Raw genomic sequence first — 15,367 nt, forward strand, 5'->3', positions numbered from 1 at the left:
CTAACATTTACAATTTAAATAATATTTTGTCTAATGATCGTAACTGTTGTTGCAGTTCGATCCACGCGCATCACCTCGATGCCTACGTAGTTTATTTCTTGGGTCGTTTTGTCATTGTGCATGACATAAATCAACATTCGATTCTTGTGAATGAATACGACCTAAATTAATCATTATTCCAGTGTATCACGCCACCAGTTTGCAACGTATGCTCTGATATTGAATTCAGTTTAGCGATGGTGTGATGCTTAACAATGTTTCCCCGAACTATCAGGGGCTCATATTTAGTTTCATTTATTTTGCGATCGTTTTCATTGCTTGTGATAATATCTATCACAAAATAGAAATTTTTCGAGGCCTGAGAGTTGTATACAAATGTTTATCATACAGTAAAGAATATACCTATATAGTTTTGACTGTGATTTTCCAGTTGGTTGAAGCTTAGGTCGAAATTAATAGAGCTTGAGAGAAGTCAGTTAGCCTTAAGGCACGCCAAAAAAGGCATTTATCGTAGCACTAGACCCGCAATTGTCCTGTACTGTAATAAGAGCTGACTTCGGAGGCTGCTGAATAAAAACAGAAGAAGTTGCGAAAACGGAATGTAGCACCTTTTGCTTTGGTTGAGGCACAAATCTTCCACATGATGTGAGGAACGTGCTGCTCGAGCCAAAGATGCTGATTGGTCGAGATAAACTAATTTATTTTCTATTGTACTCGGTACTACCGTACTCAGGGATTGGTCTGACAGAGAAATGAATAACAGACAGACTTTGGATCCGATTTGCAGGCTTATTATTTATTAATATTTCTCGTAAAAATGGCACTTTATTTTAAAATGACAAAAAAAATTCCTAAATTTAATGAATTCCAAATAAATTTGTGCTGCGACGCTTTGTAAGAACTGTATTGCATTGCCACCTGCGTGAAATGTAACATATATGTGACCATAATTTTTGTTGTTGTCGTCTTTTTAAGCTTTTGAGAGTAATAGAGCGCATGATGTATAAGGTTGAGCCAGTTTCAAATATTTTGACTGAAACGTAGTGTATTCCTGGTGGGTTGGTACTTCAATTTCGAATTAACACCACTCCACCAACGTGGGTTATCTCTCGAAGTAGCCTTATCCATACCCTATTAACTCGTTTAAGTCTGAAACGTACCAAAATTAAGTTTATTTTAAAACTTACGATATTCATATCAGTCTTTTTTGTGGCATATGTGACAATCGTGATGGAACCCATATTGTTCTAAGAATTCTTTTGTTTCAATTTGATACGTACTTATTGTCATTAGTTATACCGCTTTAGATTAATACACACAACTTGGAGGCATTTTGCTTATAGTTTCAATGATTTAATACGTAATTGAAAAGTTCTCACAAAAACTTGCTTCTCCTGTTTACTTCCAGATTCCCTAATCACGGCAGTTGGGGTTCTTTCGTGTCCTGGAACGGGTCCGGGAAGTGTTTCGGGTTCGCTTGGCTTGTGAGCTGAGATAGCGCCAGCTTCTTAGTGTGGGCAGAGTTTGAAAATCGAAAAAATAAAAATTTAATTAAATAGGAAGAAACGTGTTCGAACTGTGACGCATAGTATTGGAAGAAGTGGACAGTGGTTGTAATTGCAGAGCGAGGAGTCGTAACTCCGTATCGTTTATTCAGGCTAACTAAGCAGAAATCAGAAAAAGTTTTCAACCACCATTCGTTGATATTTGCGGTGCTTTTGGGCAAAACATACAAATAAAAATCTGTAAAATGGGTGATGCCATCAATTTCGGACCCGCTTGGTTGCGCAAAGTTGCTACCTTCGATAGTAACGCTGTAAGCAGCATTGGTGGACCTCCCCACAGTAATAACAACAATAATAGTAACACTGGCACTAGCAATAATCAGAGCAGCAGTAATAATAACAACAATAGCAGCAGCTCGATCTCTGCTGGTGGTGGTGGCGGATCAACCAATTTGTCAACTGTTAATGCTACCACTGTTGCTGTTGCTGCTGTTGCTGCGGCGACCGTCGCTGCCACCGCCGCAACTACGACAACTCGTTACCCGTTGGCCGAGTTCCGCTATGGGAGAGAAGAAATGTTAGCATTGTTTGATGTGAAAGCGGTTAAAACTCCAGAGATATTGGTAAACTTCAAAAATTTATATGTTGAGAAGGTACAATGTCCACTGGCGTTGACTCCTTGCACCGATGACGATGTTGTTCCAGAACCGGACACACGGGTATGAATATTCTACCATTGAGCTTGATTTTTTAAAATTTAGTTTAACTTGTCTTTGCAGCGAGTATGGCAGTCCAGAAGCATTTCTTTAGGAGTGCCAGGACGCGGGGCTCGTGGTGGTTCAGTGGACCGGGGAAGAGGTCGGGGTAGAGGCCTCTACCTCGGTTACCAACGGTCAACCTCTTTCTACGACGACGAGTCCAGAAGCGTGGGAAGGGTGAGTAGTACTTTTGTAAAATCACCGAGAGCTCAGTGTCCTCCGCAAACATTGGCGGAACTAAATACAAGGGAAAAGCAAAACTTTCCAATGTTTAAATTAGATTTTAGATTAGAACACTACGACGTATTATTTCTTCTCTTTATAAGCTTTAAAGTTTATGCTAATTTGGTTATTTCCACAATAAAACGCTTATTTTAATTGGAATCCAACGATATTTTAGTGGAGTTACAACTAGATTCCCTTCAGCTATACCTAATAGCATATACTAATGGTATGTTTCTAAATAGGGTGAAAGACCATGGCTGGAACGTAACGGCACCAGTGGAACTCTCGGTGGTGGGGGCGGTGGCAGCGGCATAGCAGGCAATGAAACAGACTGGAATAGTTCTACGTCGTCGCCTCGAAAAGAATTTGGTACTCGACCTAGGCCGGCTAACATCGAAAACTGGCGCAGATCTCGTCCAGATGATGAACCGAGTACTACGGATTGGCGCAGTAGTAGCATCAATACAGCTAATAGTTTGTCATCTGGATCAAGTTTGCGTGATAAATGGACACGATCGACTAGCTGGCGCGAAGAGGATAGTGGTACATCTGACGTTTCTGGAATAAACCGTTCTGGTGGGTTGAATAGTTCGCATTCACCTGCCACTAGTGAGCGGGTGATCCCGAACTCGGGAACGTACAAACCACGACTGTCAGCACTTAGTGGATCTGGAACAGGCGATTTAAACACGAGCGCGGGTAGCACCACTAGCGGGTCGATCAATACATCGAGACGACACTGGGATACTGAAGATCAGCTTCCCGAATGGGCAACAGAGAACCCTTCGGATTACGGAGGGAGCTTCGATGCCAGTGGTGCTTTTCATGATTCTGATAATGACATCGACGGTAGATTAGAAGATGATATTAGTAAGGAGGAGAATCATGTTGATAGAAAAGGAAGTTCGGATACCAGTTCGAGAAAGAGTGTCTCTTCGAAAGAAGGTAGTGCGACTAAAGAAGACCTACCCAATCACGTTCCGGAGAATGACGAACCGGATGATGAACCTCACAAAGATGTCAAACCAGAGGATGAAACACTGGCTGAGCAGAGAATTGACGCTGAAGTCAGTCGATCGAAAGAGGATGCGATTAGCGTAAAGGGACTATCATCATCCAGAGAGTCCGTCAATTCCCATCTTCCTCCAGTTCCAGTTGAAATTCCAAAAGTTAGTCATGAAACGGCTGTCGAAAGTGATATGCAAAGAACGAATCCGAACAGTTCTGCTAACAGCGGTAAAGTCAGTGAAAGCCATAATAGCAGCGCGGAGATACAGCGTCGTGACGAACCGAAAAAGTCTGCTTCTAGTTCAAGTGTGGATCGCATGCAAGAAGTAGCTGATGATATGGTTGCACAGCTAATTATGGATGACGAATACACGGGTGGCAGCGATACCGATCCGGCTCCAGTACCACGTTCAATAGACAAATCTCCTGTTTTGGGTACCCAAATTCCAATTAATCTATTACTTCCTAAAGATCCAGTTGCAATGCAGCAGCTGTTTGGAGGAAGTAGTGCAAATAGCGGTAACCGGAACATGTTATTAACAGATGTTAATCGTTCAATCTTGCATGGTCTGGGTCCGCAAATACCTCCAGTACATCCTGGTAGTGATATGTGGTATTATAGGGATCCACAGGGTAAAGTTCAGGGACCGTTTCCTGCTTCGGAAATGACTGAGTGGTATAGGGCAGGATATTTTGATGATTCACTCTCGGTTCGTCGTGCATATGATGAGGTTTACACGACATTAGGGACGCTCGTAGCTCTCTGTGGAGGTGCCATTCCATTTTTGAACTCGATGAACATACCACCGATCAAAAGCAATAGTGTTAACTCGAAACAGCAGCAGCCGCCGCAGCCTTCTCCTGCCCCAACCAGCTCATTCCAACAACAGAAATCTGCCTCTACGCTTCAACACCTTCATCAGCCAACTCAGCCCCACGACTCAGACCTCTCAGCTCAGTTTCAGTTTACCAAGAAGCTGCATTTGCTGCGTCAACAAGGCATCGTAATGCAAAAATTAGCTTCCACCGACGGTTGGCCACTGCTGTCACAAGAGCAACAGAATGCCATTATCGCTCAACATATGGCCCAATTACAGTTGAACGATAGTATGTTAATATCACCCTCGCTCCCAGCGCCGGCCAGCTCAACAAATCCCCCCAATCCAGCAAGTATTTTCGGTGGTGTGCCGCCACAAGAATCGCTAGTCAATCTTAAGCAGGCTCAGCAACAACAACAGCAGCAAGCCCAAGCACAACAACAGCAGCAGCAACCCCAACCTGGGCCGCCCCATCCGGTGCTAGATCAACTGCAGAAAGCCAACAGCCTAAGCAGCGCGTTTCAGAAGATACAACTACCTGATTTTGGGCAGCCACAATCCGGACGGCCAATGCTAGGTAAGATCGTTGTTTCAGAATTTTATTATTTTGTAGAAAACGATTATGACCGGCCCTGATAACACTTCCTAGAGAACATTATTAATAAAAATTGTCACCTAATTTCAGGTAATCTAAGCGTAGATTCTTCTGCTGGGCATGATCACTTAGGACAGCTGATTCACAACATCAACTTCAATCATCAACCTCCAGTACAAAACCTCCCGCTTGGAGCAAATATGTTGTTGAAACATAACTTAATCGGAAACTTGACGCAGCAGCAACACCAACAACAACAACAACAACAGCAGCAGCAGCAGCAACAGCAACCCCAACAACCACCAGCACCTAAGCAGAGTATAGAAAATGATCCTATTCAGTCACTTCTAATGCAACTGTCAATGCATAAACAGCAACAACCCGCACCTGTTCCACCAGCAAAGGCACCAGTAGAACTGATATCTCCATGGTTACAAACACAATCGATGGCCCCGCAACAGCAGTCAAGCTTGCGTCCATTGAGTAGCGGATGGGGCGATCTACCACCAACGAGTACCTCCTCGTTTGGCTCGCTAATACCTCCGCAACCTCAATCTCAGCCGCAACCACACATGAGTAGCAGCCATCCACTTGTCAACGCAGGTAGTGTGGCAAATGAGCCACAAGCACCATCGGTTGTATCGCTGTTCAAGCACCATCAACAGGTAGATAAACAAAATCAAGAAAAGTTAGCGTCTGAGTCTCAACAGCAACAGCATTTGCAGCAACAGCAGCAACAACAACAACTTCAGCATCAACAATTACAGCAACAAACCAGCCATCATCATCACCAGCAGCAATTGCAGCAGCAGCAGCAGCAACAACAACAACAACAGCAGCAACAGCAACAACAACAGCAACAGCAGCCGCTACATTTGCCGCCTCAACAACAAGTGAATCATCATCAAAGTCAACAATTCGAACGTAATCAACAGAAACAAATAATTGATAACATTGTTTCTCAGCAGCAACAATATGTCTCCAAACCGGTCAAGCCGGATGATAAAAAGGAGCATGAACATTACAACATTCAAGTGCAGCAGCAACATCAGGCTCAACAGCAGCAACAGCCGATTCAGCAGCAACCAGCTCCACACTTTCAGCAAAATGCAAAACCTGACAAACAAAATGTCAAACTGATGAACCATAAAACTGCGAACAATGTCGATAGCGAAGAACAGCCAAATGTAAATAAAAATTCCTCGCAGAAGGGAAATAAAAAGCAGCATCCCAATCAGCAGCAGCTCCATAAGCAACATCATCTAGACGACGAGCAGGGAGAATTCATCAATCTCAAGAAAGAGATGGAAGAAAAAAAGCGCCAGAAGGAGCTAAAAAAGCAACAACAGGAAGAACTCAAGCGCAAGCAGCTGGAAGAAAAAAAGAAACAAGAAGAGCTGGAAACTCAGAAGAAGGCAAAACTGTTGGAGATTCAACGTCGAGAGGCAATCAAAATTCAAGAGCAGCAACAACAACCGCCTAGGCCGGTCACCAAAATCGCACCATGGTCTGCGACGGCTGTCGAAACTGTCAACAGTGGACCTAGCCTGGCTGAAATTCAAAAGGCAGAACGAGAACGACGTGCTGCCTTAGCCCGCCAGGAGCAATCGCTGCGAGAGCAGCAGCAACAGCAGGAGATGATGGAACTTCAATCCCAGCTTGACAGCAAACTTAAGTGGAACGCTCAGAATATTTTGCCGCAAAACATCAAATCTCTTGCTGAGATTCAAGCTGAAGAAGCCGCAGCTGCTGAACGTACTCGCGAAAAGAATGCTGCCGCCATTACTGCAGCTGCAATTGCAGCTTCCTCTTCGAAACAGTCGAAGAAAGATGATTTGCTCGGAACGGCTGTCTGGCAGAGTCACGGTAACGTTCTTACCTGGAACACCACCAAGCTTTGGGGTCATTCTGGAGATGAAAACCTGATGAGCTCCAGTGGTTTCTGGGAGGAACCGAATCCTTCAGCCAAGAATGGCCGTCACAAGCAAAATCAGCAACAGTCTGCTCAGCATCAACAGCAGGCCCAGAATCAGAAGCAAATGCTGAGCAAGAGCAAAACAATGGGCAGTATCTCGACCGTTTCTTCTTCGAATGCAGTTGCAGCTGCGAAGCAGCAACAGCAAAAGAATCAACAACAACAACAACAACAAGGCAAAAATCCTATTGCCCACAAAGGACCCAACACCGGCAAAAATGCGCCCGGGCCGTCCAATGCCGGCGGTGAACGGAAGGAACGTGCTTCGGTGCCGGATCAGACTAGCGAGTTTACAAGCTGGTGTACCCGGGCACTGACTTCGCTGAACAGTAACGTTGATAGTAAGTTGACATTGTATAAGCATTCGCGTCGTACTTGAAGTGTTGACCGTTTTGTTTCTTGTTACAGTTCCAATTTTTGTTGGCTTTCTTCAAGATATTGAATCACCGTTCGAAGTTAAGGATTACATTCGACTGTATCTTGGTAAGTATGGTATTCAATTGAAGTCGGTCGTCGAAAACTGCTAAACCGCTATCCGCCTCGATCATGCAGAACTACCAGGAGAGTCAATCGCACACAATAGTGCGCTCTCGAGAAAGTTCAAATTTTGCTATGAATCGCCGAATACCATAAACGAGTCGTCTTACTCTACACGTAAAATACCTATTAGATATCTTCTCAACGTCACTATAGCTTTTGTCATCTTTTTATTAAAACACTAGCTGACCCGACAAACTTCGTATTGCCACAAATTAAACTGTGCTGTACATAAATCGTGAGTCTCGGATGACCTTCGTCACAATCTCGAGTTTGCAAGTTTCTGAGGAGTTTATGGGTGGTTTAATATACAAATTTCCTCACAGTAAAGTAGAAAACAACTCCCCCCATTGCTTAGCCTGATAAAATAAAGCGGATAGCATTAAAATATGCGCCATGATTATATAACATTTCGCCGAATACCATTTTGCGGAACACCACTTCTCGGTTGACCATAACGCGGAATATAAAGTTTCGCGGAATACCACTCGCTGTTGCTCGTTCGGACCCAATTGAAAGATAGTAATAGAGGTCAGTAGACCTAGAAAAATAAATAAACCTAGACAGAGGTGAAATCTGTGGGCTGGCTACCACCTCGCAGTGGCCTGCACTTCTGACGGCAAGTCGCCGACAACACTCCCGGGCTGCGGCCGACTCGCCCTGAATCATCTAGTGTTGCTATTGATAGTTTTTGGTGGTCTTGTTATTGACTAATGTTTTATGGAAGAGTCTAAAATTTCTCGAGTTCGATTAGTTTTTGAGTTAAGCAAAAATTTCTGTTTTATTTGATTGAGAGTCCTTGTCCCCTTACCGCAGGGGTGAGGGGTCTTAAACCATCATAAAAATCCCTGCCGCTAAAACCCCCCAAATGCCAAATTTGGTTCCATTTGCTTGACTAGTTCTAGAGTTATGAGAGAATTTGTATTTCATTTGTATGGAAGCCTCCCCTTCCTAAAAAGGAGAGGTGTCCTTATTCATCATAGAAAAATTTCTTTCCTCCAAAAACATCCACATGCTAAATTTTGTTCCATTTGCTTGATTAGTTCCCGAGTTATGCAGAAATTTGTGTTTCATTTGTATGGGAGCCCCCCTCTTAGTGAGGGGAGGGGTCTCTAACCATCATAAGCATCTAACCATCTAACCTTCCCTGGCCCCAAAAACCTCTACAAGCAAATTTTCACGCCGATCGGTTCAGTAGTTTTCGATTCTATAAGGAACATACCAACAGACAGACAGACAGAAATCCCTTTTTATACAGATACAAAGTTTCAGACGTAGCACTTTACGACATAAATGTTTATGGTTTTGTGGAAAAAGATTTCGTAGAAAAAATTAATTGGGCAATATTGTTTTAATAGGTTTGCTTTATTCAGCAGTTGTTTCAAATTCTTTACTTGGAGGCTTTATTGAGTAAATCTAAACGCATCTATTTATAAGGTTCTATTCTCTGGTTCTATTACAGGTGAAACCAAAGAATGCTCCGAATTTGCTAGGCAGTTTCTGGAAAGACGCTCCAAATACAAAAACCTGATGCGCCAAAAGAACGCACACATTGACGATATGTGCAAACCGGCTCCGGCCATCAATCCTTCTTCTAATGATTTTCAGGAAATCAAAGTAAGCCGCAAAAAGAACTTTAAACAGATCAACATAATCTAACACAACCGTTACTCCCGCAGGGCAAGGGCAAGAAGGTGAAGAAAAACAAAATGACCAAGCTTGATAACCGAATTTTGGGTTTCTCGGTAACTGCAGCTCCCGACCGCTTGAACGTGGGTGATCGTGACTATGGCGATAACGCCTAAGGTGTAATCAATTCCCATCCTTCACATCGTAGTACCACAACAGGAGATGAGAAAAACACACATTTACGATAAACGCCACCAGAAAAGGGTGGCTTTGTGTTGCTTTTGTTCAGTTTGTAGTAATAGCAAAAATATCTCGGTTACTCTTAAAACATAACATTCAAGCTCTTGGCATCGCGTAAATATACAAAGTCATAATGATAGGCCCATTTACTCGCATATAAAAACAATCGCCTAGCTTAGAAATAAGATACAAAAAACGTAAAATCATTGAAGGTTAAACGGTAATGAACTGGTTTCTACGTGCAAGGATTTTAAATTAGTTTTTCTTTTTCATAATGTCCATTAAAAGTTTCGCTTGATGGTCGGTTTTGTGTTTTGTGCGTCCAGTTTTAGTTATTTTTTCATCCTTATCCTATTTCGGACAAAGTTCTCTATTCTGTCGCTGCTATCAGTTCTAACAGATAGTGTTTGCCTTACATTAACAGAACTAAAATTTTGCCTTTATATGGTCTGAAAATGGTTGTCGATTTAATTTTGAGCTGGTTTCTGGGCTGTGGTTGCTGAAAAAAGAAATCTTATCAAAGTATCACATGCGTATGCTAGACTGTACGATTATTGTACATTGAATATTATTAAACAGATCACCAATATGATATATGGTTTTAAAGTGTATTTGTGTTTAGTTCGGTATAGATTTACCATATCTGCAAAATGATAATAAAAAGCGGTTCTCTGTTAGACGGTTATTCTCCGCTGCTGTAATAGGCCCTACGCCTATGTTTTCTCTATTTACACATCAGATGAAACTAGAAAAATTATGATTTGAAAGACAGTCAACGTAGCAAAAACATTTGAAATTTAGTTCTAACAAAATATTTGATGAAACGATTGCATACTCAGACAAACTGTTATGAATATTGAATAACTCACAACTGTTAGAACCAGTGTCAGTGTCAATTGTAAATTAACTTATCAAAAGACAAACAAAATTTAAAACTATTTTGTTTAGAATAATGAAATTAAATCAGTCGTGTTAATCTCTTGTATTTTTCTAGTAACTTGTTTCAGTGAAAGAAAAACATTTAGAACAAATCCAAAGCAATTTGTTTAATGATCGTAGAGTGGTCTCAGCACTGCATTAAAGCTAGATACAGCTCATAACGCAGAGGAGGCAAATTATGCTGTTACAGCCATTGGTACAGTTTTATTAAATGATGCCAAAACATTTCGAGGGTGCCAAGATACTAGTACGAATAGCACAGAAATACAGCAAACCGTATTTGGTGAATATAAAATGGAGGGATTTTTTAAATAATCATTTAGATGTTTACGAATTTGTACTTAAAGAAAAATGAAATCACAACAACAGTTTTATTAGTTTCCATTTCAGTATACGAAAAATTGATATTCGATTTTCTTTTTCTAATAATGTGATTTCTATCAATGTGACAATAAAATGGACGGGACCATATTTTGCATCCCTCTGCGTAGCATGTGATTCGTGTATAAAACTTGCTCTGACAATAGTATTTTTAGTATTTTCATTGTTTTTTTCCTGTAATGTTTGAAAAACGGCAATATGTGCTTTTTAGTTGATTCATAAACCAGCGCGCTGCTTATAAACAAATATCTACAGCCTTCAATTTTTAGTTAACTTCTTCCTATTGCAATATTGGCACAGTCTTTACAACAGAACCAACCACTGGCCCAAGCTGTGTCAGGTTAGAAAGTCTGATAAATTATTACCCATATATTACTTTAGTTATTTTGCTTTAACAATAAATTACTTCATCGAATTTAATTTTTTTTATCCAATTTCATAGACAGAGAGATATCAAACAAAAAATACCTAACCAACCCACAGCAATGAATAGACAAAAGTAGAATTATAAAAACGAGATACAAATATAAAATAGCATACGTTGAAAACACGCCTCCCAAAGCAGATAGTGTTTCAAAAATTGAAACAAGAGCAAACAAACGTTCTAAATGTGTGTTTTTTGAATCGTCAACGTGCCGTCAAAGTAGAAACCGGAATGAAAAAAGGCGATAGGATCATTATAGACCCAGTTTTAAGTTGAAGGAAAAACAACAATAAAAAATCGACAACTGTTATTGCAACTATTATTACATCTTTAGCTATTATTAGGATAACAAAAAAAAAGAAAGGAAAAGGGAACGGAACGATCGTGTGCACGAGCGCTGGAAGCAAACAACAACTAGCCATTTTTTGAATAAGAATTGAGCAGCCTTATAAAGGTGTGACCAGTCACAATACGTTATGAAGGGTTTTGCGATTTCACCTTCGTTGAAAACAAGTCAGGATGGGCCAATCCGGAATGGGCATGATGTTGAAAAGGGAGAAATTAGCAAAGCCAGTGAAACCAAAAGAAGTACTAAACTACTAAGCGGAACAGAGAGCTTCCATCACATTGCCGCAAGCGTGTGAACTAAGAACACCGGAAACTCAATCACAAAACGGTTAAGCAACATAGGAAACGACGTTGATACTACTGATAACTATTGAACTATTGATTTTTTCATTTCAGTTATAGGCTAGGGTTCAGGGCAGTTGAGACATTGTTTAATACCGATTGAACAGAACATTGATGAGCTAAGCTATTATAACATAACACAATAAAATAAAAAAAAAACGAATAAACAACTCTTCATATAAAACAAGTTTTGATGATGATAACGACGATGACGATGATTATGATGATGATGATGATGATGATGATGATGCTGATTAATCGTTTTACTATATTTGTTTACTATTACCCTTATTATACACCAACCATTATTTCTTTCTATTGAACAATGGACTTATCCCAGATTTATCGTCTGGGCTAACAAAAGCAAACGAGCGCGACTAGAAGCGCACGTTAGAAAGGGCTTTTCTTCGTGAAGACAGAGAGGCAATGTAATTAGAAGCAGATAAAGAGGAAAAGAAAATTGATGATAATTTACACAATTTCGTATATAAAGAAGGAATAAAAATTAGAAGTTATATATCCTTGAAAAAAAACTTGCTTTTGATGAAACTTTGAGTTTTGATACGGAAAATGAAGATACACCCTATGCCTGTGCCGTCGACCAAATTTTTGTCAAATTTAGCGTTAACCAAGAGAAGTAGCTTTCAAACAAATTGTCAACGATCTGGACAACTGCAAATATTTACAGGATCATTCCGTGAAACCTGGCATAAAGATGGTTCGCAAAAAAGTTTGCAAAGGTTTGCATTACGGGAGAATGAGCCCAAATAGAGGAAGCATACTCTAAAAGGCGGTATGGCTGTTTCACGCACTCTTTAAAAATAATGGACGTAACTACCCTGGACAAAGCTGTGTGAACCAATTTGTCGAATACTTATTTTACTAATGCTACAACATATGAACAAACCACGATATGGTATATGGTTGGTATATGAATTATAACATTTGGACTTGTGAATTGACTATGGATTTCATTTCAAATGTCACTGAAAACGTTCTGTTTTGGAAGGTGAGATTTAAAACAACAGTATTAGCAATGCATGCGAAACGAGAAACGACGTAGTTCTTCAAAAACATTGGAAGCCAGGTTGGCTGCCCCGAATCAAATCGACATTTTCAAGATTCTTCTGAGTTTTTTTTGAGGAAGAGTAACATGTAGCACATTGGTATTTTAGAACATTTTATGTTCGAAGCAATTTTGCTCGAGTTCATCACAGTACTTGGAAAACGAATGCATTTATAATGGCCATTCACTCCAACAGCCCATAAGTGATAGCGGATCAATTTGTTACAATCGCAACGGAATAAATCAAAACCATGCGAAAAATTGCATGACTGCTGTTGAGTCCTAAGTCACGTTTTCGTGAAAATTAGCGATACGGCATACCCTTAACTGGATAACACTAAACGCCGTCAAGCAATTCTAGTCCTCGAACCTCTGTCGTTCTGATAATACACAAAAGGCATGTGCCCGAATATGTGCCACCATGGGATGGGCACAACAGGGCGCGACGTTTAAGTTGGATATATCTGCTGTGAAAAACAATTCACTATTAGCGTTGCCTATATTAGGTTAAGGTGCCGAAATCTCAGGACATGAAGCAACCTTTGGTATCAAACTATGGGAGTGACACGGGACCGGTTTGACCAATAAACGATAAACTTTGATCTTACTATAGTAGCTGGCAAAGAGTGAACAAGTGCAAATCTATCCCCTATATTCACTAACTTCTACTCCTACTTTACGAGGTACTGGCAGGGTGTTTTTTTAAAATATTTTATAAATCATTAAATATGCGTCCTCGCGACAAACAGTCTTTATAGAAAACTAGCTGACTCGGCAAACTTTGTATTCCCACAAATTAAACTGCGCTGTACATAAATAAATAAGTAAATTTCGGATGATCTTTGTCACGATCTCGAGTTTTGCAAGTTCCTGAGGAGTTCAATCTTTGATGATTCAAGTAATAGAGGTCAGTAGACCTAGAAAAACAAATAAACCTAGACAAAGGTGCTACTTTTTTGCTGGGGGCTGCCATTTGTATGGGAGCCTTCCTTTTAGAGGTGCCACCATAGAAAAAAATCCTGCCTCCAAAATCCCCCACATGCCAAATTTGGTTCCATTTATTTATTTAACAACTTTAACTTTTTTCATGCTACAATTAGGTGAATCTCAAATAATGCAAAATACCATACGGTCGCCATCTCAGCTCCATTTACCGCTCATTTCAAACAAAAACTGCAAGGTATATAGCCCTAAGGGTTATACGAATGGGTGACATAGGACTATATCAGATCATTAGATCAAAGATTGAAAACTGTATTTTTGGCATATGTATGTTTAGAAGAATCTGCGAGTGCCATTGTTTAAGTGCATGTTTAAAAGAGAAGAGCGAAATATTAAGATTCAATTCTTCATTGAATGCAATGGTGGCTTGTAAAATACATGGACGGGGGCTCATAAGTACAACGCCTGCAACCATTGAGACATAGATTTCTTTTAAAAATCACTTGTGTGCATCATAAAGGTTGAAATAGTAATGAATTATTATATTAAATATGATGATGCGTAGCTGGACATGTTTCAATAATTTTACTTTTACTCGCCAAAGCACGTTCATCGCAAATATGACGTGCCATTCGAATTTCCTTCTTCCTTCCTTCCTTTGACATGAATGGCAACAGGCACGTAAGTTAACGGCGTCGATTCATTGTCTTTTGCTCCGAGAAGGTTTAACTAGTTTACTTTCACAGATTACTGTTTATTACATAGCAGAAAATATGGCACATACGCAAAAAATTTCTGTTTTATTTGTATGAGAGTCCTTATCCTCCTAAACCCCCACATGCCAAATTTGGTTCCAATTGCTTGATTAGTTCTCGAGTTTTGAGGAAATTAGTGTTTGATTTGTATAGGAGGGGGAGGCCCCTCTTACGCCGGCCATAAAATTGCTCTCGCGCTCCCTCCATTGCAAACGACAAACGAAAATGTTTTCAAAAGATTGTTAATGACGTCGGATCCATTGATTTCAACTTTAAGAAGACCAACAGTAAAACAATCGATGCGGTTGTTACCTGCAGCATACAAACTTTTACAAAAATCCCAGAACGAAAATAATTCTGCAAAAGATAGCAAAACAGACGTGGACGAGGTCCTGTGATATCATTATGAACATGTACGAATAATAAAACCCTGATAACTTACTAAAACCAGCATATATGTATGTAATTCATAATTGAAATAACCAAAATGCCTGGCCAGACCCGGCCAAAACTTTTTGGCACACTTATACTATATTCTATGGCGGTTAAAGCGATGCTAACTTTAGCTGCCAGTAGGTGCCTATTTACGGAAAAAATTACTTGAAAAAACGGTAAAAATTATGCTTCAAATCCATTTTTAAAGCAAATAAAGCAACATATGATATATACACCTTCTAGAAAGTTACGTATTTTGATAGCATCCAAAAGTTTGTAGAACATGTCGAACCTGTTAGATGAGGTTTTGTGCACAAAAAGTTTAAAAAACTAATTTTAAGGGGGTCACGACAGATAGTCAATTATATCTCGCAAACCATATGATGCAGATACTTAGTATCTTCGACAAAGTTTCATGAAATTCAAAGTTCTACAACTTTGCCAA

The 15,367-nt window shown here is 40.2% G+C and overlaps 1 protein-coding gene across 2 annotated transcripts in view; it reads left to right on the forward strand.

Annotated features, from left to right (window-relative positions):
• Positions 1 to 12,238, forward strand: part of LOC128732684 (GIGYF family protein Gyf) — a 42,713-nt gene extending 30,475 nt beyond the window's left edge. The window contains exons 2-9 of one of the 2 annotated variants that reach the window (XM_053825986.1): positions 1,409 to 2,224; positions 2,285 to 2,440; positions 2,731 to 4,891; positions 5,000 to 5,574; positions 5,635 to 7,225; positions 7,293 to 7,367; positions 8,884 to 9,038; positions 9,101 to 12,238. In XM_053825986.1, the coding sequence (XP_053681961.1) occupies positions 1,751 to 2,224; positions 2,285 to 2,440; positions 2,731 to 4,891; positions 5,000 to 5,574; positions 5,635 to 7,225; positions 7,293 to 7,367; positions 8,884 to 9,038; positions 9,101 to 9,226 (5,313 nt within the window). In that variant the 5' untranslated portion in view covers positions 1,409 to 1,750 and the 3' untranslated portion in view covers positions 9,227 to 12,238. Of the gene's footprint in view, positions 1 to 1,408; positions 2,225 to 2,284; positions 2,441 to 2,730; positions 4,892 to 4,999; positions 7,226 to 7,292; positions 7,368 to 8,883; positions 9,039 to 9,100 lie in introns of both variants that reach the window. The other variant, XM_053825984.1, reaches the window with a different exon arrangement.
• The last annotated feature ends 3,129 nt before the right edge of the window (positions 12,239 to 15,367 follow it).

Source organism: Sabethes cyaneus, chromosome 1 (assembly GCF_943734655.1).
Source record: "Sabethes cyaneus chromosome 1, idSabCyanKW18_F2, whole genome shotgun sequence".
Taxonomy (NCBI): Eukaryota; Metazoa; Arthropoda; class Insecta; order Diptera; family Culicidae; genus Sabethes; species Sabethes cyaneus.